Genomic DNA, 24,177 nt, shown 5'->3' on the forward strand with positions numbered 1-24,177 from the left:
ACCCATGGGAGAGAAGTGGGAGAAAGTCCCAGGATGCAAATGATGACTGATGCCTGTAGGGAAAATTGGTTGTCAGGGACCCTTTAAAACCATAGCATACTCTGCTCTCACAACTACAGCTGACTAGTCAAAGACTGTTCCAATCTGCTAGAGCATATAATAAAGGAGCTTGATTATAAAATGAAGATCTTCCTATCGAGCCTCCTGAAAACCACATTCTGAAGTTTGAGATGATGAGAATGGTTTCTGCATATGACTGTCATTCACTTTACAAACCTATGTCTCTTTGCTCTCCTAGACTACTTCTCAAATCATAGCTGGAACATGACTTTCTTCATGATCATTTCCTATATCCTCACTCTTTTTTTTTCTTTAGTAATTGGCAAGCTCCAGTTCAGAAATAAACTTTACTTTATACCATATATGATGACAGTCTCTTATGTTTATGCCACATCATCCAGCTTAATTACCTGTTTCCAGATTGAGAACTGTTGCCCATGGGGGAGATGGAGAGGTCCAGTATACAGATGAGGAAACCAGGGCTCAGAGACAGGAAGTGATTTGCTTGGGGATACACACTTGTGAGTGATGGCAGGTGGTTGTGCAAATTAAGCCTTTTAGAAGGTTTGGATGTCTGATTCCTTCTACTTTGGTAGACAAATCCTTAGGTAGAGAAACATGGCCAGATATATGCCAACATGGCAAATGGTGGGTTAACAAGATTGCTGTAGTAGCTGATGATGGAAAGAGTCCAGGTGCTCACATTTTAGGCCAGTGGGATTCCTGCACCTGAGGAGATGTCAGACTTCGGCAAACTTTGCTTGGCAAGGGCCAGATAGCAGATATTTTTGACTTAGTTACCGCGACTGAACTCTACCATTACATTATTATAAAAGCAGCCATAAAGACATTGCTAACAAATGGGTGTGTCTGTGCCCCAGTAAAACTATTTGCAAAACAGGTGGCAAGTGGAATTTGGCCTGTGGTCATTGTTCGCTGGCCCCTGGGCAAGATGATCCCTTGTCTTGGGAGGAAAATTTTATTTTTTTATTTTTTTCAAGGTGAATAATGCTTTAACTTTATTTGGATGTAATTTACATACCAAAAGTTCATCTCTTTGAAGTGTAAGGTTCAGTGGTTTGATATGTTTACAAAATTGTGCAACCATTACCATATTCTAATTTTTAACAGGTTTTAATTTTTATTGCAGGAGAGTTGATTTATAACTAATTTTATAACAGTTTGATCACCCCAAAAATAACCTTGTTAACAGTCACTCTCCAGCGCTCTTGCTACTCCCTCTGCTGCTTCTGCTGCTGCTGCTAAGTCGCTTCAGTTGTGTCCAACTCTGTGCTACCCCAAAGACAGCAGCCTACCAGGCTCCCCCGTCCCTGGGATTCTCCAGGCAAGAACACTGGAGTGGGTTGCCATTTCCTTCTCCGGAAAATTTTAATATTAAAACTGATTCATTTATCACAATGTACATGATACTTTAGTACAATGGCACACGTGTGCATGCTAAGTCGCTTCAGTCATGTCTGACTTTGTGACCCATGGATTATAACCTACCAGTCTCCTCTGTCCATAGGATTCTCCAGGCAAGAATACTGGAGCGGGTTGTCAAGCCCTCCTTCAAGAGATCTTCCTGACTCAGGGGCTGAACCTACATCTTTTACTTCTCCTGCTTTGGCAGGTAGGTTCTTTATCACTAGCACCATCTGGGAAGCCCAGAACATTGGTATACATCACCAAAATATATATATATTTTTATGGTGCAGGTTCAAAACCTTTTAATTTAGTAAATGAATCACAGCTGACATTTAATCAGCAGCTATTTTGTGGCAGGTGTTGCTCTATACATTTTCCATGGATTAATTCACTTAATCCTCACAATCACCCATGAGGAAGGTATTGTTTTCATCTTCATTTTGCAGAGAAGGAAACAGAGGCACAGAGATGAACATATGTGATCCAAAATCTTACCCACCACTTTGTTAGGCCTGGGAAATCCATGAGTGCTGTGGTCCTGAGTTTGGGAGTTCAAGTTTGAGGCAAGGGGTATATACACAGCATTGAGTCAGAGGCCCAGATTAATACTTAAACACCAACTTCAAGTCAGATCACATGTTAGAAGCTCAACGTTTGCCAACTAATTAAGGTAAGCACCATGAGAATCTGATATTATATAACTCCACAATCACTGTGCAAAGAAGATATTATTTTTCCCACTTTACAGATGAGGAAGCTGAGGTTCAGAAAGAGTTTGAACTGATTCAAGATTCTACTGCTAGCAAGTAAAGGGGCTCAGTTGGGAGTGAAATCCAGCTTTTGTCTAACTCTAAATATCTGATTCTTGGCTGACTTACTGCCTCTTGGACACTCTTCATGCCCTCCAAATAAAAGTGTTCTCAGGGGAGTGGTATCCCACAGACTCTACAAAATTGGAGATCACTCCTTACTTGGTGGGAAGAAGTTCCAGAGCACATGATCTGCCCCACACAGCTGTGAAATCAGAGCTAGCCCCATCCTGCCCAGAACTTCCTTAGGAAGAGCCTTGTTCTTCCCTAGGGATGGAGCCTGAATTCAGAAGTGTGAGCTCATGAATAAGCCAGATGTGGTTTGAACTGCAGCAGCAAGTCTTGATAACTGAATGAAGAAGGGAAAGAGAAAGAAGTAAGAATGAAAAGAAGTGAGAAAAAAGGTAGATTAGCAGGAGTAGCAGCGAGAAAGCTGCTTTCTGAACCTCCGTTTCATTATCTACAACATGGAGATGGCGGTAGCATCCTCCATGTATCTTGAAGATGTAATGATTTTGTGCATATCCAGTATGCACAAAATACCTGAGGTCAGAGGTGAGGCTTTCTGTCCTTTTCAGAACACCTGGACCAATTCTGGGGCTGAGGTCAGATAACAGAGCGCCTTTCCCCCACCACATACTGGAAGGGGTCTCAGAGAACAAAAGTCTACCCAAGGTCCTCAAGGTTGGCTGGTGTCTACTGGGACATCCCAACCGTCTTCCCTCCAGACCCAGAGTTTATATCCCAATATGTAAAGGTCTGGGTCATGGCTTAACAGAGCCAAAGATTGTCCTTTGCTTGACCCTTATGTTGACCCCAAGGCCCAGGGCCAGCCTAGTGGCTATGGGGCCAGGAGATGGTCAGGCTTACACTACGATGCTAAGTGGCCTGCTGGGACACCTCCTGAGTCTGCGATGCTCTGGGCACTTTCTATACCACTTTAATATGTTTATTTACTTATCTTTTTTTAGTTTTTTTTTTTTTTGGTTGCACTGCTCAGCATTTGGGATCTTAGTTCCCCAACCAGGGATTGAACCCGTGTCCCCTGCAGTGAAGTATGGAGTCTTAACCACTGGACTCTCAGGGAAGTCCCACTTTGATTTATGTTTAGCTGTTTTCTGCATTTGTGATTTACTAGCTTCCTTTCTTCCTCTATCTCCCCTTCTTCCATCCTTTCCTTTTCCAATGCAGCAAACTCTGAGCTGCAGCTCTGTGCTCTGCCCTGTACTGAAGACAACAGCACATTCCATTCTAGGGTTTTAAGAGGAGCTGGGGGGAAATGAGAGGGAAGAGGAGGCAAAGGAAAGAAGAGAGTGGACAGAGGGAAAAGTGAAGAAGAGAGAAATGGGAAAGAGAGGCAGAAGACAGCAGGAAAGAGACAAAAGGGAAGCAGCGGATACCAGGAGAGAAGGGAGGGCAGAAAAGGGGGAGAAGAAGAAAAGAAGGAGAGAGAGGCAGAGGAGGGCAGACAGGCCCCTGGAGAGCCAGCACGTCTAGGGCCCCTCAGCCAGTCCTGCTGATTCAGAGCTGGTGAAGATGCCTAAGCCCCAGTCTCACCAAGGGGAGCTCGTGAATAAATACCTCTGGGTAGGAGCAGATATCTGTAAACACAGCTGAGGAATTGAAAGTCAGGTTCTTCAAGGGTATCGACTTGTCAAAATCACACCACAGCTGCGGATTAAGAAAAAAAAAAAGAACAACAAAAAACAAAACAAAACAAAACAAAAAAAACACAGGAACAACAAAGTCAGTGTGAGCTGGAGACGGAGTCCTGTGCTATCGCTGTGGGGCTTCGGCAAATGCCTAGGGCAGAAAGGGCCCTCGAGGGGCTGGATTTCAGAATGCAAGCCCAGCTGGGACCTTCTGTTTGGTTCTAAAGAAAGGACTGGCTCAGAAAAAAAAAATTACAAGCCAGTCATGAAACTAGGGTAAGGCTGCTCCACCAGCCCCATCATGGAGGGTCGCTGGAGTGCGCTTGTGGGGCTTGGAAGAGAGAACCAGGTGGGGAATGCTCACAACCTGTCTCCACATGAACAGCTGGGGGGACTCGAGGGACCCACAGGGCACGCTTTCCAGAAAGACTCTTAGCACTGGGGTGGGGGGCACTTCCTAGGCTAGCAGTTGCGGCAGGAGATCTTGCGGCACTCAGAAGAGAATAGCTACCACTGGCTGAGTGCCTAGGCTGCAGCAGACACTTTGCATGAAAAGGGCATCACAACCCCCTTGTGATGTAGCTACTTCTTGTATCCCCATTTTACAACTGGAAAATATGAAACTCTGAGAAGTAAAGTAACTTGTCCAGGGTCACCGAGCTGGTAAGTGGTGGAGGTGAGATTTGAACACAGGTCTATCTGACTCCAAAGCCTCTGAACTTCCTCCCACAACACTGTGGGATGGTTGGCCCCAGTGGCAACCCTGACCTACAGTCACTAGGACACCCCAGAAACATCTGATTCATCTAGAGTTGAGATCCTGGCTGCAGCTCTGCAGTCCGTGATCAATGACTAAGGACTTCTGTTTTCAATTGCCATCATCTATAAAATGTTCATTAGATGATGAGTTTTATTAGACTATGATTCCCCTTTTCTTTGTCCCATAGTCTCTTTACAACAAGGCCAACCACAGAGCTTGAGCAACATGGACACTAGGTAATTATTGGTCCAGTGTGAACAATGGATTTCAGGCAGTGTAAATCTCTGACTTACAGGCTGACAGTTGTGGGGGTCCAACAGTTGGGCTCCCTGAACACTTGGAGACCCTCCCTCAGGCCCAAAGGACACAATGATGGTTTCAGCCACAAGATGACGCCTTAACTAGTCTCCCTCAATGTTCAAAGCCCGGAATCAGATAAATCCCCTAAACATCTAGGTTCCTAAACCATGGACAACACAAGACTATTGGGATAGACACAAAAAATGCCTATAGCTACCACATTACCATTTTAGAGAGAATATGCACTCACTAAAGCATGGGTCACCAAATTAAAGACAATGATAAATATGGCAGTTGGAGATTCATCCGAGTTCGATGTGTCACATCTGGTATGAACTCTTAGAACGTCATAGGCAAGATGCTCAACCTTCCTGAAAGGCAGCTTCCTCATCTGTTACGTGGGAACGGTAATACCTACCTGCGGCACACAGTAGGTGCTCAATAAATGACAGCTACTTATTTCCATTCTCCCCTCTCCCCCTCCCAGAGATACAGTTGGGCTAACGAGAATGAGCGTTTGAGTCATGGAGTCAGACAGACCTTATTAGCAAGTTATTTCATGTCTCTGAGCCTCAGTTTCCTCAGCCGTAAAGCGGGGATAAAGAGACTTACCTCACGGGGTTTATGTGAGGATTAAATACGGGAAGCACAGACTGCTCCTCCTTCAGAGCATGGCACACAGCAGGTGGGAACTTAACAAGGAGTAACTCTTATTTACGACTTTAATTGACTGGCCATTGAAAGTACAGAAACTTAAGGGCATTTGCAGTGCCTTTAGAGCAAATAACCTCCACCACTGAGAAAAAGACCATTTTCCACCAGTAAAATGCATGGTTCTGACCGTATAGCCACATCTTCCTTCTCTAACCCTGACCTTGGGGCTTGACGAGGTACACGAAGGCGTTAATAATTAGTACCAAGGAGGGCAATGCCAGAGGCTGCAGGTTCTACCAACTCTTCATTCCTGACTACACGCTAGACAAGTGTCTATGTGCAATGCTTACGATATTTAGGATGGCGCCCAGGAAATTAATCAAGATGGATGCAAAGATGATGACGTTCCTGGCCAAATAGGTCTCGTTAATCCAACAGCAGGTTTTCCGGAGGACCAGGGGCAAACACTTGTAATCCTCTGCCGTAGTGATGAGGACCAGAGCTGAGTGCAGCATGATCAGGATGGAAAACTGGACGGCCATGGGCATCACCCTGCAAGAAACACAGAATGTTGGGTCACGTGGCATTAATCAGGGATCCCCCTCTCTGTGCAACCTTGTCAATCATGTTCAGGATTGCCCTTCCCCACTCCTTGCACCCAATAATTCCTCTAAAGCTCTCTTAGCCCAGGAAAGGGGCTTTTAACAAGAGACTTTTATTAACAAGAGACTTTTCAAAAATTACACCCATCCCTATAAAATATTCTCTTGAGAAACTTTGCAATGAACATCAAATATTGGGCTTGATCTGTTGCTTCTGCCCATTTTTTCCCACTTATTTCATCATTCCTCTTTCTCACTTGGCAACTGCTGCCAAGGCAACACACCACTGGAATTTTATCTGAGGACTCTGGCTGTGGGAGAGATCCATATGCCCTTTCCCCCTCAAGGTGGGTGTTAGGAAACACTTTCCCCCATGACTGCTCTGATGCCAAGAACTGAACATGGCACCTCTCCACGTGGCTCAGTTTGGTTAGTGATTATCACAGTTTGCAGAGGCTACACTATGTGCTGTGTGGGAGGTGGGTATATAGGACTTGTATTTGCCTACAGTTTCAACATCACTCCCAATTACACATCTGGAGCTTCAGCGCTACGTCCCATGGCAGCTCCTGCCTACTGGGCACCTCTGTTGGGTGTCAGGTGGTGATCTGAAACTCCATCTCTGGAAGCATCTGCTTCCTCTCCTTCTCAGCCAACTAATCACCCGGATTCTCCTTGGGAATTTATCCTTTGTTCTCTCTACTCTACCCAGCCATTTGGGTCCTCTGCTGGCACCTCAAGTTTCTCTACCTCTGTTTTAGCCAGTGAACTGCTGCATGTTAAATGGTGTCCTGAGGGACGTGGTAGGAGGTTTCGTATCTGTTCCTTCCTCCATAAAATGAAGTTTGTCCCTTTGGCTTTAATATTTTGACTGGATCTCAACAAATGTACATTTAGTGAATGAAGCTGAACCCACCTTCTGTTTGTTTTGGCCACACCATGCGGCATGTAGAACTCCCCCAGCCTGGGATCAAACTTGTGCCCCTGGTGGTGGAAGCACAGTGTCTTAACCACTGGACCACCAGCGAAATTCCTGAGCCCACCTTCTGCTAGCGCTACCACTTCTTACTGTCTTGTCTAAACTTTCTTATTTCTTATGACTAACACTAGTGTAAGTACCGTATTGAGCTCTTGATTATGTCCTTAGGCATGTGCTAAGCACTTTATATCAATACATAATATCTCATTTCCATTCCTCGGAACAAACCTAAGAGGTCTTTTGATCTCTTTTTTCACATGAAAAGTTAAGGCTCAGAGAGCAGCAACTTCCCAGGAGTTACTGAGTTGGTAAGTATTCGAATTAGGATTGAAAGTCCACTCTACTTTGTCACTTTGCTAAGTTTAGCCATGTTGGTGAGTAATGTAGGTCCTATGATTGCAGTAATTTTTTTTGCTTCTGTGGTTTTATTAGGGAGGCATCAGGGGTACCAAGACAAGAGACACATTTTGCCCATCTTCTAGGAGATCATAATCTACAGGGAATATGGATATGCAAATGATGAACTGATACATACTGCGTTGTGATAGAGAAAAGGTAATCAACAAACATGATTTTAAGAAATAAGAAAGGAAATCAAGGAAAGGAAGACTTCCTAGAAGAGGTGACATTTAGGTTAGGCCTTGGAGGTTGAAGAGTAGGATTTTAGGGAGGAAAGATTGGAGAATGTGGGCAAAGTAGCAGAAGAATGGGAGTGACCAGTGTGTAGAATGTCAATTTCCTCTGCGTGGTCAACCATCATGAAGGCTGGAAAGTGATTTCTACAGCCCAGGTATCATTGTTGGGAGGGTTTTTTTTTTTTTTAATGCCTGCGCAATTTTGATTTTATGGATCACCTTGATAGGAAGTCTCTGCAGGAGTTTAAGATAAGAACAGAAGGTCTGTGCAGCAGTGGGTTCCCAGAAGGCTCCACACAGATGGGAAACTTCCCCCCAAACAGGCTGGAAAAACACTCCCTGACAACACACCATTATTCCTGGGCACCCAGGGGAGGCAAACGACGGAGAAGGCAGGCGGATCGCTTTGTCAGGTGCTCCCAGGAGAGAAGGGGCCAATTTCAAGGCTGATGCTGATGCAGCTTAATAATGTGAGGCAGCCACTGAGAATACGAATATCTTGTTCCAAAGCGAAGGCAGAGGCAAATCAAGCAAGGGTGAGTCTGAAAGCTGCTCAGTGGGAGACTTGGACTCTTTGATGGTCAAGGCTGCCATCTGGGTCGTCTACAGACCTCCGCACGGTGTACCTGCCTGGCAAGTTCTCACCGCTGCCTTTTCTCTTTCTCCATCTCTCTGCACCCTCCGGGCAATCCTCAAGCACTTGCCCTAATCGTTCTGTTCCTCCTACCTCTGTATTTTCTCACTCTCTGGGGGCGGTAGGGGTGAGGGGTGCAGGGCAGGGACATCCTGGTCATCCTTCAAGGATCAGTTTTCTTTGAATTCTTCCAAGACACCTGGCATCAGGCTTGTGCTTATGCTAAGCCACTTCGGTTGTGTCCGACTCTTTGCAACCGCTTGGACTGTAGCCTGCAAGGCTCCTCTGTCCATGGGATTTCTCAGGCAAGAATACCAGAGTGGGTTGCCATTTCCTTCTCCAGGGGATCTTTCCAACCCGGAGATGGAATTCATGTCTCTTATATCTCCTGCATTGGCAGGCGGGCTTTTTACCCTAGCACCACCTGGGAAGCCCTGGCATAAGGCTAAGTACACAGAAAGTGCTCGATAAATACTCACTGACTTGTTTTTTGTGGGAGAGAAGACTTTCTCTTCTCATCAGCCTCCATAGGCTGTATTCCTATCCACACTTCAGCACCTCTGCCTGCCCTCCCTGATGTATCCTTTACGAGAGGAGGAAGGACCAGCCCTACTGGTCAGCATTCATCTGGAGTGTTCAGTGGACCTGGTTCTTCCTGGAGGGCAGAATCGCTGCTCAAGGTCAGTGTTTATGCAAAGTTCAGATGCTTGTCCTCTCCTCCTTCTAGATCCAGAAGGAGGATGGGATACTCAGGAAGCTAGAGCCTTGACTTTCCCGGTGGGAAGAGACTTGGTCATCTCCTCCCTTTGGCCAGACCATCTCTTCCTTTAGACAAGGAAGCTCAGGTTGCCCCAGGAAGTCCTGATGGGCAGGAGGTAAAAGGTAGCTAAGAGCAAAGCCCTGTGTGTTTGAACCTGTAGCTCTGAAACATAGCTAATAACACACCTGGGGCAAGGTAGCGAATTCTTCTGAGCATCTTAATTTTTTTTTCCCCCAGTAACATATTTTTATCTGCAAAGCCAGGATTTTTAAGTCCACCTCTTAAAGGAGGCTCTGAGGATAAAATAATAAAGTAATGTAATGCTTAGCACATAAGAAGAGCTCAAAAAAAAAAAAAACATTCATTTTCTTTCTCTATTCATGGTGAAAATCAGAAAAAGCATTTTAAAGATCTCTGGGAGGAATATTAATGGCAAGATAGGCTTTCTAAGCAAGCTACTGGCGCTACATAAACATTCCTCTGGAAATCTCTGCAGCAGCTCTTCAGCGTTCATTTATTTCTGCACATGTAAACATTATAACATCAATTGCATTTTTTATCTAATTATAGAGCTACTCAGGCATCCAGGGAGTCTGAATTTGCTTTTGCATTGTTGATGCACCTAAGAGGCAAGGAAACCTTTCATTTCTGAAATCGAGTCTGAAAATGAATGACAAAGAATTTGCAAACAGCTCCATCCAGAACATTTCTAGACCTTAAGTTCTAATTTGCTCTCTGCAGTATGTCATTAAAACAGGGTGCTGGCTGGTATCATGACTGGGCATTTGCTGGGGAGACAGGGATCTGGGAAATGAGTGAAAAGCCTATGGTGGCTGGTGGTGCAACAGGAAAACAGAAGTGCACACTGAAAGACGACATTGGTACCACACGTTAGAACTGACAAAGAGCCCATGGGTCCAGAGGTACACCTGATCCTCGTAGCAACCCTGAGAGGTCAGTATTTGTAGCCTCTTGATTGGGGGGAAATACGGTGACTCAGGAAGGGAAAGGGAGTCAGAATTTATCAAAATGGGCATGGCTCATCTGATGCTTATAGCAGCCCTGGGAAGCTGGCATAGTTATTTTATAGATGAGAAAACTGAAGCTTCAGAGAGGTCAAGTATAATACATACATACAGCCAGTAAGATGCACAGAAAGAATTAAGATCCTGTGCCTCTCCCTTTCCTCTCATTGGCCTTCTCTTGCTTGCTCCCTCTCTCTTTTCCCTCCTACCTTTTCCCTCTCCCTTTCTCCCCTCCTTCCCTCCCTCTCTCTCATTACCATGTGCGCAGACTTAGATACAGGTTCTCTTATTACAGAAGGTATCTTCTGGTCTTTCCTCAGTTTCCCCTTCTTGGAGAGGAACAGCTGCAGGCATGCGGAGATTAAAGGAAAGAACCAGGCAAAACACTGTCTTTCTTTGCCAGGGTCCATTAATTTTTGCTTTGGGCCTGGGAATTGGCTGTGGTCATATGAGCAAAGATTGGCTCATCTGCTAAAGAGTCCATGATGGAAGAAAGGCAACTGCAAGGCACCTACCATCTGTTCAGTCTCAGAGAATCAATCAGAAACAAAGTGAGTTGGAGAGGAAAGCGCTCACAGGGAAGAAAGGCTGGGCTGTCTGGGCCCACGGGCCACTCAGTTCCCAACATATGTGGGCTGTCTGGTCAGAGCTCAAGCTTGGAAGCTGTCTTCACTGTCAGTGTTTTCTCTGCACTGAGCACGTGAGGTTGGGGTGCTGGCTGGTACTTCTTTTTTTTTTATTAAAAAGGATTTTTTTTTTTTTGCCATACCCTGCACGGCATATGGGATCTTAGTTCCTGACTAGGGATCGAACTCACACCCTCTGCATTGGAAGCATGGAGTCTCAACCACTGGACTACCAGGGAAGACCCTGGCTGGTGTTTTAGTTCCTGGCTTCCGCTTGCACCCCAGAGTCAGAGACATCATCCAGTCAGCTGCTAGGTGAGGTTCTAGATCTCTTGCCCCTGGAACCCAGGAATTGGGCATCAAGGTGGCTCAGCTTCCTTGGTCACCTTTCCTGGGAAGGCCAGCTGGGAAAGAGGGGGCGTGGCGACCCCTTCTCCTGTCCCAGGAGCAGGTCCTCAGGTCCGGCCTGGGCTCCTCCTTCACTCTCATCCCCTACACACAGTCAGTCCTGGAAACCGTCAACTCTCTGTCCTAAATATGGAGCAAGTTCATCCTCTCAGGCTTGCTTCTGTGTCACTGTCTGGTCCCTCTTATTTCTCACCTGGAGTTTTGCCATTGCCTCCCAAATGGTCTTCCCAACCGCAGACCTTGTCTTCTCCCCTCATCATCCATCCCTTCTAAACAGAAATCCAGTCACGTCCCTTGTTGGATTAAAATGCTTCTGTGGGGCTTCCTTGGTGGTTCAGCAGTTAAGAATCTGCCTTCCAATGCAAGGACACTGGTTTGACCCCTGGTCTGGAAAGATCTCATATGCCAAAGGGCAACTAAACCCAGGTGCCACCACTGGAGCCCACACATCTAGAGCCCCGTGCGGTAGCAAGAGAAGCTGCAGCAGTAAGTCCGTGCGCCACGACCGAGAGCAGCGCCTCTCGCCACGACTAGAGAAAGGCCGAGTGCAGCAACGAAGACCCAGCACAGCCATTAATAAATAAATAAAAATTTTAAAAAACTAAAATTAAAAGGAAAGCTTAAATGAAGTCTTCTCTGCCAACCAGTCACAATTCCTCCGCAAGGCTTACACATCCCTCACCTCCAGAACACCCGATTTCCAGCTCTCCCCCTGCTGCTCTCAGCCTTCGTCTCAGTCCTCTGTCGTGGCCGGGGAAAGACCCTCAGGAGGTGGCTCAGGTGTCAGCGTCCCTTCTGGGACAGCTGCCCTGATCCCCCCGCCTCACCGCACTTTCGCGCTATCATGAGTCATTGCACTCCGCTGCAGTTGTTCACCTCATGGGCTTTCCCCCGGGTAGACTGCCAGCTGTATGATGCCAGGGACCGCATCTCCAGCGTCCAGCATGGGCAGGCACACAGTAAGTGCTCGCAGGATGTTTGTGGGAACGTCAACGCCCTGTGCTCCAGGGCGGGAGGGAGCACTCATCAGCTGTGACCACACCCACATCCTCACTGGTGAGAGTGAGGAGGTGAGTCCAGGGAATTTGGGTACACCTGACCGGACCCCACAAACACACACAGCTCACCACCCTGAGACCAGCCCTTTCCCCATGACCCTAGACCCTGCATGCTCTTGGGTAGTCAGGAGACCCATTCTCCTATGGCATTCCCTGGTACCCCATCCTGATGTATTCATTGCCGTTTTTGTTGCTGTTCAGTCGCTCAGTCATGTTCGACTCTGCGACCTCATGGACTGCAGCACGCCAGGCCTTCTTATCCATCACCAACTCCTAGAACTTCCTCAAACTCATGTCCATCGAGTCGGTGATGTCATCCAACCATCTCATCCTCTGTCGTCCCCTTCTCCTCCTGCCCTCAATCTTTCCCAGCATCAGGGTCTTTTCCAGTGAGTCAGTTCTTCACATCAAGTGGTCAAAGTATTGCAGCTTTGGTTTCAGCATCAGCCCTTCCACTGAATATTCAGGACTGATTTCCTTTAGGATGGACTGGTTGGATCTCCTTGCAATTCAAGGGACTCTCAAGAGTCTTCTCCAACATCACAGTTCAAAAGCATCAATTCTTCAGTGCTCAGTTTTCTTTATAGTCCAACTCTCACATCTATACATGACCACTGGAAAACCATAGCTTTGACTAGATGGACTTTTGTTGGCAAAGTAATGTCTTTGCTTTTTAGTATGCTGTCTAGGTTGGTCATAGCTTTTCTGCAAAGGAGCAAGCATCTTTAAATTTCATGGCTGCAGTCACCATCTGCAGTGATTTTGGAGCCTAAGAAAATAAACTCTGTCACTGTTACCATTGTTTCCCCATCTATTTGCCATGAAGCAATGGGATCGGATGCCATAATCTTCATTTTTTGAATGTTGAGTTTTAAGCCAGCTTTTTCAACTCTCCTCTTTCAGTTTCATCAAGAGGCTCTTTAGTTCTTCTTTACTTTCTGCCATAAGGGTGGTGTCATCTGCTATTATCACTATAATATCATTGCTATAGCACATACAGATTTACATATATAGGCTGTCAGATCAGATCAGATCAAATCAGTCACTCAGTCGTGTCCGACTCTTTGCGACCCCATGAATCGCAGCACGCCAGGCCTCCCTGTCCATCACCAGCTCCCGGAGTTCACTCAGACTCAGGTCCATCGAGTCAGTGATGCCATCCAGCCATCTCATCCTCTGTCGTCCCCTTCTCCTCTTGCTCCCAATCCCTCCCAGCATCAGAATCTTTTCCAGTGAGTCAACTCTTCGTGTGAGGTGGCCAAAGTACTGGAGTTTCAGCTTTAGCATCATTCCTTCCAAAGAAATCCCAGGGCTGATCTCCTTCAGAATGGACTGGTTGGATCTCCTTGCAGTCCAAGGGACTCTCAAGAGTCTTCTCCAACACCACAGTTCAAAAGCGTCAATTCTTCGGCACTCAGCCTTCTTCACAGTCCAACTCTCACATCCATACATGACCACAGGAAAAACCATAGCCTTGACTAGACGAACCTTTGTTGGCAAAGTAATGTCTCTGCTTTTGAATATGCTATCTAGGTTGGTTATAACTTTCCTTCCAAGGAGTAAGCGTCTTTTAATTTCATGGCTGCAGTCACCATCTGTAGTATCTACATATATATCTACATACACAGCATATAAATAGCTACATTTATAGCATATACATCTAGACATATGCATATACTTTATATTTCTTTATGTCCTTCCACTAGATGATAAGGCTCAGAAGGGAAGGGTGTTTTGGATTACTGTTGTTTTGTCTCTCTCTCTCTCTTTTTTTTTTTTTAAATTTTCTGTTCAGTGATGTAACCTCAGCACCTAGAACATACCTAGCTCACAATAGGCAAGGGTTCCCCACGCCCACATGGAAGAGGTACATGGGCCTTCCTTCTCTCTCTCTCCCTCATTTAAAACATTTTTTAAAAAAATTGCAAAATGAATCATAAATACAGAAAACCACATAGATAGATAGTGATAATGAAGTCGCTCAGTCGTGTCCAACTCTTTGCGACCCCGTGGACTGTAGCCAACCAGGCTTATCTGTCCATGGGATTTTCCAGACAAGAATACTGGAGTGGGGTGCCATTTCCTTCTCCAGGGGATCTTCCCAACCCAAGGATCCAACCCAGGTCTCCCACATTGTAGGCAGACACTTTACCGTCTGAGCCACCAGGGAAGCCAAAGTATTACAAATCAATTCCCCACCATCCACCAAAGGTTATCAACCCTTAAAAATGTCATTATAAACTCATAAAGTTTAAAATATTTGCTGGTATTTGATTGACTGTTTTTACAGTTATCCACACCATAGCTCTAATTATTCCATCTTGGGACAGTAGAAGCTTCTTCAGTGTGGCTTCTGAGTTCTTTGCAGGTGACTATCAAGCACTATGACTTTGTTGCATTCTAGCAGGACAAGATGGAGAAGGCAATGGCACCCCACTCCAGTACTTTTGCCTAGAAAATCCCCTGGACAGAGGAGCCTGGTGGGCTGCAGTCCATGGGGTCACTAGAGTCGGACACGACTGAGCGACTTCACTTTCACTTTTCACTTTCATGCATTGGAGAAGGAAATGGCAACCCACTCCAGTATTTTTGCCTGGAGAATCCCAGGGACGGGGGAGCCTGGTGGGCTGCCGTCTCTGGGGTCGCACAGAGTCGAACACGACTGAAGCGACTTAGCAGCAGCAGCAGCAGCAGTAGGACAAGAGGTTTCAGCCTTATCATGGATATTTCCTATCCCAGCTGTAGCATCATACATATCTCCGAAATTAAAAAACAACTGTGATGTGTTACTTCAAATTCACAATCTGGCCCCTAATTATGCTTATACCTACTGGGTTGGATATTCTTTCTAGGACTTCGCACACTTATAGCTCCAGTCCAGGATACCATCTTCTATTTGGTTGTTATGTCTCCTTAAGCTCTTCTTGCTGTGCAAGTTTTTCATACTTCCTTTGCTTTAAATGGCCTCGACTGTTGGGAGAAGTATGGGTCAGGTATTTTATAGAATGTCTTTCAACTGCAGTATGTCTGATGTTCCCTCATGATTAGACGATGGGTTTTGGGAAGGAAGACCACAGAGTTTATGCGTATTCTCATTTGGCCACCTGATGCGAAGAGCCGATTCATTGGAAAAGACCCTGATGCTGGGAAAGATTGAAGGCAAAGGAGAAGGGGGCAACAGAGGATGAGATGGTTAGAAAGCACCACTGACTCACTGGACATGAATTTGAGTAGACTCCAAGAGTCAGTAAAGGACAGGCGAGCCTAGTGTGCTGTAGTCCTTGCGGTTGCAAAGAGTTGGACACAACTTAGCATCTGAACAACTCATCACAGCTCATCAACATGGCTTATCCCTGTTGAGTTTAACCATTATCGGCTGGCTGAGGTATACTCCCCTATTTTTCCTCATCCACACTGTCCTTCTTGGCAGAAAGTCACTTTCAACGTAGCCACAATCTGAGGAGTAGAGGGTAAAATTGTACCTCATCAAGGACACAGTATCTACATAAATTATTTGGACTTTTCCCCATGGGAAATTTATTTGTTCTTCATCTTTTCTTTATTCATGCAACCATTTATTTATATCAGTGTGAAATCCATGGATATTTATTTTACATTTTGGGTTATTGTTGTTGTTCAGCCAACCCAGTTGTGTCCAACTCTTTGCAACCCCATGGATGGCGGCACACCAGGTCTCTCTGTCCCTCACCATCTCCTGAAGTTTGCCCAAGTTCATGTCTATGGCATCGGTGATGCCATCATCATCTCATCCTCTGATGCCCTCTTCTCCTTCTGTCCTCAATCTTTGGGTAATAACCCAATATTACTTTATTTTCTGGCTCAAGTTGTTCCAACTCTGGTTCTTGGGAGCTTTTCCTATGTCCCTTTGATATATTTCCATCACTGTGTGTTTTAATACTTCCTAATTTTCTGGCCCTAAATGATGTTCCAGGCTCATCTTGTATATTTGCTATTCCAGACTTAGAATCAGCAGCTCTCCAAGGAGCTCTGGTTCCTTGCATTGGATATCGATATTAGAAATCAGGATCAGGGTTGTGCCTATGGCTTGACGTGCTATCATTGCTGAGGCATCATTGCTGCCGGACATTCTCTGCTGACAGAGCAAGGACATTGGGAATGGCAATCCAGTCCTGAAGAATTCCACAGACAGAGTCTGGTGGGCTACAGTCCACGGGGTGTCAAAGAGCTGGACACGACTGAAGTGACTTAGCACACATTCTAATCTGTGTCTGTAAACATATCTGTGTTTATGTAGACATCCTATATCTAAGTTTATATATATATATGTGTATGCTCAGTCGCTCAGTAGGGTCCAACTCTCTGCAGCCCCGTGGACTGTAGCCCACCAGGCTCCTCTGTCCATTGAATTTTCCAGGCAAGAATACTGGAGTGGGTTGCCATTTCCTGCTCCAGGGCATCTTCCCAACCCAGGCATTGATTGAATGTGTCTCTTGAGTCTCCTGCATTGGCAGGTGAATTTTTTACCACTAACGCCATGTGGGATGCCCCAAAGGCACATACTCTAGTGAGCTTAACAAACACATGCTAATGTCTCCTACTCTAAGCCTTTACCATACGGATCATTCTAGCCTTTTCTCCTTGTCTGTAACCTCTTCTGGACCAACAATGAGAAACCTGACTCCCTCAATCCATTAACTTATAGTGCCCATAAACTGCGGCTCAAGTTGTTCACACACACGTCCATGAGAAACACCTTTATCAGCTAAAGTACAGTGTCATGGCACAGTTCTTTTTATGCTTAGTTCTAGAGCCCATGAATCCCCAAAACTGCTTAGGAAACCCCCTAACGCTACTTAAGAAAACCCCATCTTTTCTCCCCAACCCCTTCAGTAAGGTTGTTTCACACTTTTCATACAGGTATAATCTTTTATCATAGTCTTATTTCATCATGGGGTCCCCTGAATTCCTAAATAATTTTTTTAAAAAGTTTTATACATTAAGGTCATTCTTTGGGCTGTAAAGTTTATGGGATTTGACAGTTCATAGTGTCATATAGACACCATTACAGTATCATAGTGAATAGTGTCACCACCCTAAAAGCATCTCCTGGGCTTCATCTATGCAATAATGCTCTTCCTCCTTACTCTCCAAATAATATCCTCTCTTCTTTTGCATGCTGTCTTATTTTAAATGAGCATTTTATATGATTTCACTTTGTTTCCTTTCTTAGTATATCAATTTTATTTGTTAAATCATTTTTTTTCTTTTTTAGTATTTGCTCTAGAGTTTATGATGGACAGGGAGGCCTGGTGTGCTGCGATTCATGGGGTCACAAAGAGTCGGACACGACTGAGTGACTGAAATGGACTGAAATGAACTGAACTGAACTGAACCTTCAAATTGGACTTCCCGGGTGGCTCATTGGTAAAGAATCTGCCTGCTAATTCAGGAGACACAGGTTTGACCCCTGGGTTGGGAAGATTCCTTGGAGAAGGAAATGACAACCCACTCCAGTATTCTTGCCTGGGAAATCCCATGGACAGAGAAGCCTCGTGGGCTACAGTCCAGGGGGTCACAAAGAGTCGGACACAACTTGGTGACTAAACACCACCAGCAGCAACAACCTTCAAATTACGCTGTAGCACTTTGTGTGTAACACTGGTACCTTAAAGCATCCCCAGTTCCTCCCTCACATGCCTTATCGTGTTGCTGTCATTCATTTCACTCATCTATATTTATTACCATTAAATACATCGTTAATGTTGTCACTTTAAACAGTTATCTTTTAGATCAATTAAGAATAAGAAAAAAATTTCAACTTCATTTATTTCTCTTCTGATGCTCTTCCTTTCTCTGTGTAGATCAAATTTCTGACCTACATCATTTTCCTTATGTTTGAAAACCTTTTCTTTTTTCTTGTTTTTAAAAAAAGCTTTAAAAAATATTTCTTGCAGGGAAGGTCATATAGAAATGCACATTTTGTTTGTCTGATAAAATCTTCAGTTCTCTTTCGCCTTTGAAGCATATAGAATTCTAGATGGGTGACTTTTTCTTTCAACACTTCAAGTATTTCATTTTTCATTCTCTTCATGCTTGCGTGGTTTCAGACAAGAAGTATGGTGTATTTCTTCCTGTTCCTCTGTAGGTAAGTAGTAACTCCCCTATCCTCACCACTCCAGCCTTCTATTAAGATTTTTTCTTTGTCTTCAGTTTTTTGCAATTTGAATATGACCTACTTAAATGTGCTACTTATTTATTTGGTTATTTATTTACTCTGTTTATCCTGACTAGTGTTCTCTAAGGTTCCTGGTTCTGTGATGTGATGTCTGTCGTTAAGAAAATCTTCAGCCATTATTACTTCAAAGATTTTTCCTGCTCAGATCTTCTTTCATCTCTTTCTGGTATTCCGATTATGCACAAGTTATACTTTTTGGAATTGTCCCAAAGTTCTTAGATGCTTTGATCTTTATTATTTTTTTCATTTCATTTTTCTGTTTGCTTTGCAATTTGGGAAGTTTCTACTGACCTATATTCAAGCTCACTGATTCTTTCCTTGGCCTTGTTGAATCTATTGATGAGCCCATCAAAGACATTCATTATTTCTGTTATGGTGGTTTTGAGCTCTAGTGTGTTTCTTTTTGACTTTTACTTAGAACTTCTATCGTTTCTTGAACCATGTCTACTTTTCCCAATTGAACCCTTGGTATGTAGCAATACTTATTTCAAGTTCTCTTTCTGATTATTTCAACAGACTGTCCTACCTGAGTCTGGTTCTGATGATTGCTTTGTCTCTTCTTCCCTTTTGGTATGCCTTGTAATTTTCTGTTGAAAACTGGTCATATTGTTTCAGGTTATAGAAACTGAGGTGAACAGACCTTCACTGTGGGGATTCATTAATGTATTAATCAGGCTAAGGGGTGGGCCATGTTGAGTGCGGTATCTGTAGGTACCAGTGGCTCCAGATTCTTCTTGTTTCCTTGGGTTTGTCTCTTCTCTTGAACTGAGCTCCCCTAAGTATTCACTGGGCTTCCCTGGTGGCTCAGACGGTAAAGAATTCGTCTGCAGCGCAGGAGACCAGGCTTAATCCCTGGGTTGGGAAGATCTCATGAGGAAGGGAATGGCAGCCCGGTCCAGTATTTTTGCCTGGAGAAGCCCACTTATCAGAAAGAGCCTGGATCTCGCAGTTCTTTCAGTCACAGTCCTCAAATAATATACTGGATTCTTGATGTGGTGATAAAGTGTGGGGGATAGGGCTCTGCCAATCCTTTAAATCTCCTTCTTGATTTTAAAAGCATTCTTCCTTTCCACCTTCTATTTATCTTAAGGCATTATGTGCTGCATTTATGTGGCTTATGTTTCCTCATATTAAAATCTGCATTTCTGAAATGTACCTTTCTTTTATATTCTTTTTGAGCACTCATCCCAAATTTCTAAGTTTTTTCTAATTCCGATTTAGGTTGTTATAGGCTGCTTTGAATCACATTAAGGGTTTCAGCTGGTAGGTTAAAATTTTGGTATCTATTGTAAGCATGTCTTTTGGAGTGTCATTGCCAATAAGGAAATCAATCTATTTTACTTTATTATTGAAATATAGCTGACTTACAACATTGTGTTAATTACTGCTATAGAGCAAAGTGCTAATCTACTTTTAATTCTTTTTCTTATAATAGCTTTGTAGGAGATTGCCACCAGTACATTTTGTTGCTAATTTTTGTTCTACACAAATTTTGCTAATTACACAAAAATTAACAACAAAATGTATTGGTGGCAATCCCATACGAAGCTATTACAAGAAAAAAAGAGAATTTATAAAGAAGTGTGGGTTGGGGTAGTTGTTTTTTTTTTAAACTCCGTAGAGTTTTCTTGTCTTTAAAAAAAGATTTATTTTATTTTGGCCGTGCTGGGTCTTTGTTGCTGCACGCAGTCTTCCTCTGGTTGCAGGGAGTGGGGGCTATTGTTCGTCATGGTGCATGGGCTTCTCACTGCAGTGGCTTCTCTCGTAGAGGATCACAGGCTTCAGGTGCATGAGCTTCGGGAGTTGCAACATGCGGGCTCAGTGGTTGTGGCTCGTGGGTTCTAGAGTAAAGGCTCAGCAGTTGTGGTGCACAGGTTCAGTTGCTCCATTGCATGTGGAATCTTCCTGGACTGGGGATCAAACCCGTGTCCCTTGCATTGCAAGGTGGATTCTTAACCACTGAGCCACTGGGGACGCCCCCACAGAGCTTCCTTTAGCTGTTTTCATATAGCATTCAAAACTTGATGGCTAGATTCCTTTTCCATTTTTAATTGGACCATCCCTTTTCTTCTTTACTATAGCCCTCACTGTGAGTAATTTTGATCCTATTCACACAGGGCCCTGTCCTGGGAGGGAGATTTGGTTGGTCAGTTTTAGGAGCTCACAGTGTCTGATGGTTGTAGCTCTTTGAACCTTAACTGTAAGTCTTCATGCTCACCTGATGTTGGATTGGGCAAACCCCTTCCCACTTTCAATTGCTTTTGCAATTTGGTCCATGGCACTTTCTTACTGGGACTCTTCTCTTCCTGCATCTGACAGATATCTGCCTGTTTATTTCCAATTCCTTCCACACAGATACTGATATGACACCAGTCTTGGGGCTCTTGGGAGACTGTCATTCCCATTTTGAAATTTTTGGGTTTATCACATTAATTCTGTTTGTTGCAAATATGGTCCTTGAGGTTTTTGGTTTTGCTATCTAGTTGCTCAGATATGTGGGAATTCTGAGAAATTCAGAAACATATAATTTCAGAGATGTACCACCATTTTCCCACAATCCCCTTTTTCTTTTGTCGTTGTTCAATTGCTAAGTCATCTCCGACTTTTTGTGACCCCAAGGACTGCAGCACACCAGGCTCCTCTGCCCTCTACTCTCTCCTGGAATTTGCTCAAATTCATATCCATTGAGTCAGTGATGCCATCTAACCATCTCATCCTCCACTGCCCCCTTTTCCTTCTGCCTTCAATCTTTCCCAGCATCAGGGTCTTTTCCAATGAGTTGACTCTTCACATCAAGTGGTCAAAGATGATTCAGCTTCAGCATCAGTCATTCCAATATTCATTGGAATTCAGGGTTTATTTCCTTGAGGACTGACTGGTTTGATTCCTTCTCCTTCAGTTCAGTTCAGTCACTCAGTCGTGTCCAACTCTGTGACCCCATGAATCGCAGCACACCAGGCCTCCCTGTCCATCACAAACTCCCGGAGTTCACCCAAACTCGTGTGCGTCGAGTTGGTGATGCCATCCAGCCATCTCATCTCCTATAGTCCCCTTCTCCTCCTGCACCCAAGCCCTCTTTTTCCTTATATCCCCGCTAATCAGGAAAAGGTCAAGCATTGCCATGCCCTTGAGTCGAACATCTTTCTGTCACAGAGTCATGCTACACCCTTCCTCAAAAACTTTCACAGGGTCTCTTTCTTGCTCCCAGATTCAATTATAAAATTCCTTAACATAGCATGTTGACATTGAACTCCTGCTGGTTACCTCCTCATTTAGCCATGGCGCCCACCAAATCCTTGTACAAATGCTTTACTCTAGAGTCTTCCACTTACTGTGCTACAGACACGAGGTCGTTCACATCCCTGGGCTTTTTCCTGCACTGTTTTCTAAACTGGGAACACCCTTCCACTCTTTTTCCTTCATCCTGCTCAGCTCAAAACATCAACCCTTCTGCCAACTTTCTTTAAACCACCTAGGCAGGATGAATCACTGATTTTGCGCAAAGCAGTTAAGTATTAAAAGCATAGACTGTCTCTGTTCAAATCCAGCTCTGTCACTATATGGATGGGGATTAGAATGCTGCCTCACTAATTGGTTATTTTTGAGCCTTTATTGAGATAATCTGTGTAAAGGATTTAGCACATAATAGATGCTCAGTAACTGGAAGCCATTATTAATGTCTCTCTTTCTCACTAAATTACATCTTAGAAGGTGCAGAGTTCCTCCTGCAAAATGATACCGTCTTGAGGGGCCAGCGAGTTGCATTGCCTGTATTAGACGTTTAACTAATATTTGTTGATGTTATTTTTAACCATGCGACATGGGGAAATTCCTGGCAAGTTTAGGGGGAAGGGAATTTATCTGAAAAAAGAGGCAAGTGTTACCTTCCAGTACAGGAGATAGCAAAAAACATGACCATTGGATGACTCTAGAACTAGCTTCTAATGCTGGCTCTTGCACCTATAACCTGTATGATGCAAGTCTGTGTCTAATAGTGTTAAGACTCCAGGCTGTGGAATCTGGTTTGAATCTAGGATGTAACATTTTTTACCTGTGAGACGTTAGGCAACTCTATTCACTACTCTGAACCTCAGTTTTCTCCTTTTTAAGTGGGGATAATAACAGTACCTACCCCATAGAGTTGTCATGAGAATTAAATGTGTTGGTATATGTAAAGAATTTGGATCAGGGAATGGCCACATATATTTGATTGTAGTATTATGAAAGTGCCAATTTCGCTGACCCTGAAAGTTAGGATATTCTATCTATAAACAATAAAGATGCAATTAACAAAGGGACCCGTTAATGGTGATGGAGGGATTTATACTTACTTTCTGCATTCATGGGTGCCATGTCAAATAAGAGGGTACCCTGTGTTGATTTTTGTTGTTGTTTTTATTGAGATTGGGAAAAAGTTCTTGCCTTGGGAGAGTAATGAGGTTATTATGCAGAGTGAGACAACCAAAACAGACCCTGCTGTCATCAAATGTTTGGCTATGAATCCGAGATCCTGTTATCTCAAATTCCGATCCCTTGAAAAGGTCAGTGGCTGGCTCCAGGTGAGGGCCCGTCAGCTCTCAGAGACATTGCATCTGATAACTTAGTCCTTTCATATTTACCTTGAAGAAGGAAGCAAGCTTTGTATTGCCGTGATAAATAGAAGAACGATAAACGCACAGACCAAGTTTGATTTGAATACTTCATCCCTCATTTGAGAATACTGTAATTAAAAAAGAAAGGGGAGAATGAATTACATTGCAGCAGAGTTGGGCTCTTGGAAGAGTTAAGCTTTTACCAGTGTTTGGAGTCAGGGGGAAACATCAAGAAAAGATAAGGCATTTCAATATATATATATATATATATGTATATTTATTTGACATTAAGAGGCATCCATATGTTAATAAATCTTTGCGGGCATTACCTCTATCCCTCCCACCAGCCTTCCAGCGAGAGCCCAGGGGTGAATATGATCTCCTTTATAGCAAAAGGGAGCGATTTCCTTTATAGCAAAAGGGAATGGGAGAGGGACTTTGCATGAGCTTATAAATCAGTTCTCCTCCTTCCTCTGAACTCACATCATCTGAACAAAACAGCAGAGCACACATCCATATACGTAGCAAATCAAATTCACATGGACTTTCTTCATGAGTAAACGTTAAGTCATTCAAGGATCTTGCTCTTGGGGACACAAGGAAATTTTTGACCATAGAGTCCTTCTGCCCCCCTTTTTCATGAAAACTATTGAAAAATAAATTCATGGAGTCTTAGAATAGAAAAGACCAAGAAAATCTCCAGCAAGGGCAGTCCTTTCATTTTGTACAAGAGAAACCAAGACTGATGGACCAATATGCTTGATTGCCCTTCTGTTGTCTGCTCGAGGTGGCCCTGGGGAATGGTGCTAACTTTATTTTGATTATCCAGAGTAGTCAGTAATTTCATTGTCCACCCTTAAAAGCTTCCGGAAGGTCAGCACTGAACGTATATATACTTGTCTTAGTCTTGCCTAGTTTCCTGAACTTTGAGTCACTAAACTGAGGAATAATCCAATTCCTTCAGAAGGAAGAAAGGAT

The 24,177-nt window shown here is 44.1% G+C and overlaps 1 protein-coding gene across 6 annotated transcripts in view; it reads right to left on the minus strand.

Annotated features, from left to right (window-relative positions):
- The window catches only part of ADCY8 (adenylate cyclase 8), a 227,919-nt gene that overhangs the window by 47,305 nt on the left and 156,437 nt on the right, over positions 1 to 24,177 (minus strand). For 2 of the 6 annotated variants that reach the window (XM_086335569.1, XM_086335571.1), the window contains 3 exons: positions 23,227 to 23,327; positions 6,014 to 6,215; positions 3,879 to 3,968 (listed from right to left, as the gene is read on the minus strand). In XM_086335569.1, coding sequence (XP_086191695.1) covers positions 3,879 to 3,968; positions 6,014 to 6,215; positions 23,227 to 23,327 — 393 coding nt within the window. The remainder of the gene's footprint in view (positions 1 to 3,878; positions 3,969 to 6,013; positions 6,216 to 23,226; positions 23,328 to 24,177) is intronic. The other 4 variants (XM_086335572.1, XM_086335570.1, XR_015140305.1 and 1 more) reach the window with 3 other exon arrangements.

This window comes from Bos grunniens, chromosome 14, assembly GCF_055505025.1.
Source record: "Bos grunniens cultivar Pamir isolate PY7600 chromosome 14, Bosgru_T2T1.0, whole genome shotgun sequence".
NCBI lineage: Eukaryota > Metazoa > Chordata > Mammalia > Artiodactyla > Bovidae > Bos > Bos grunniens.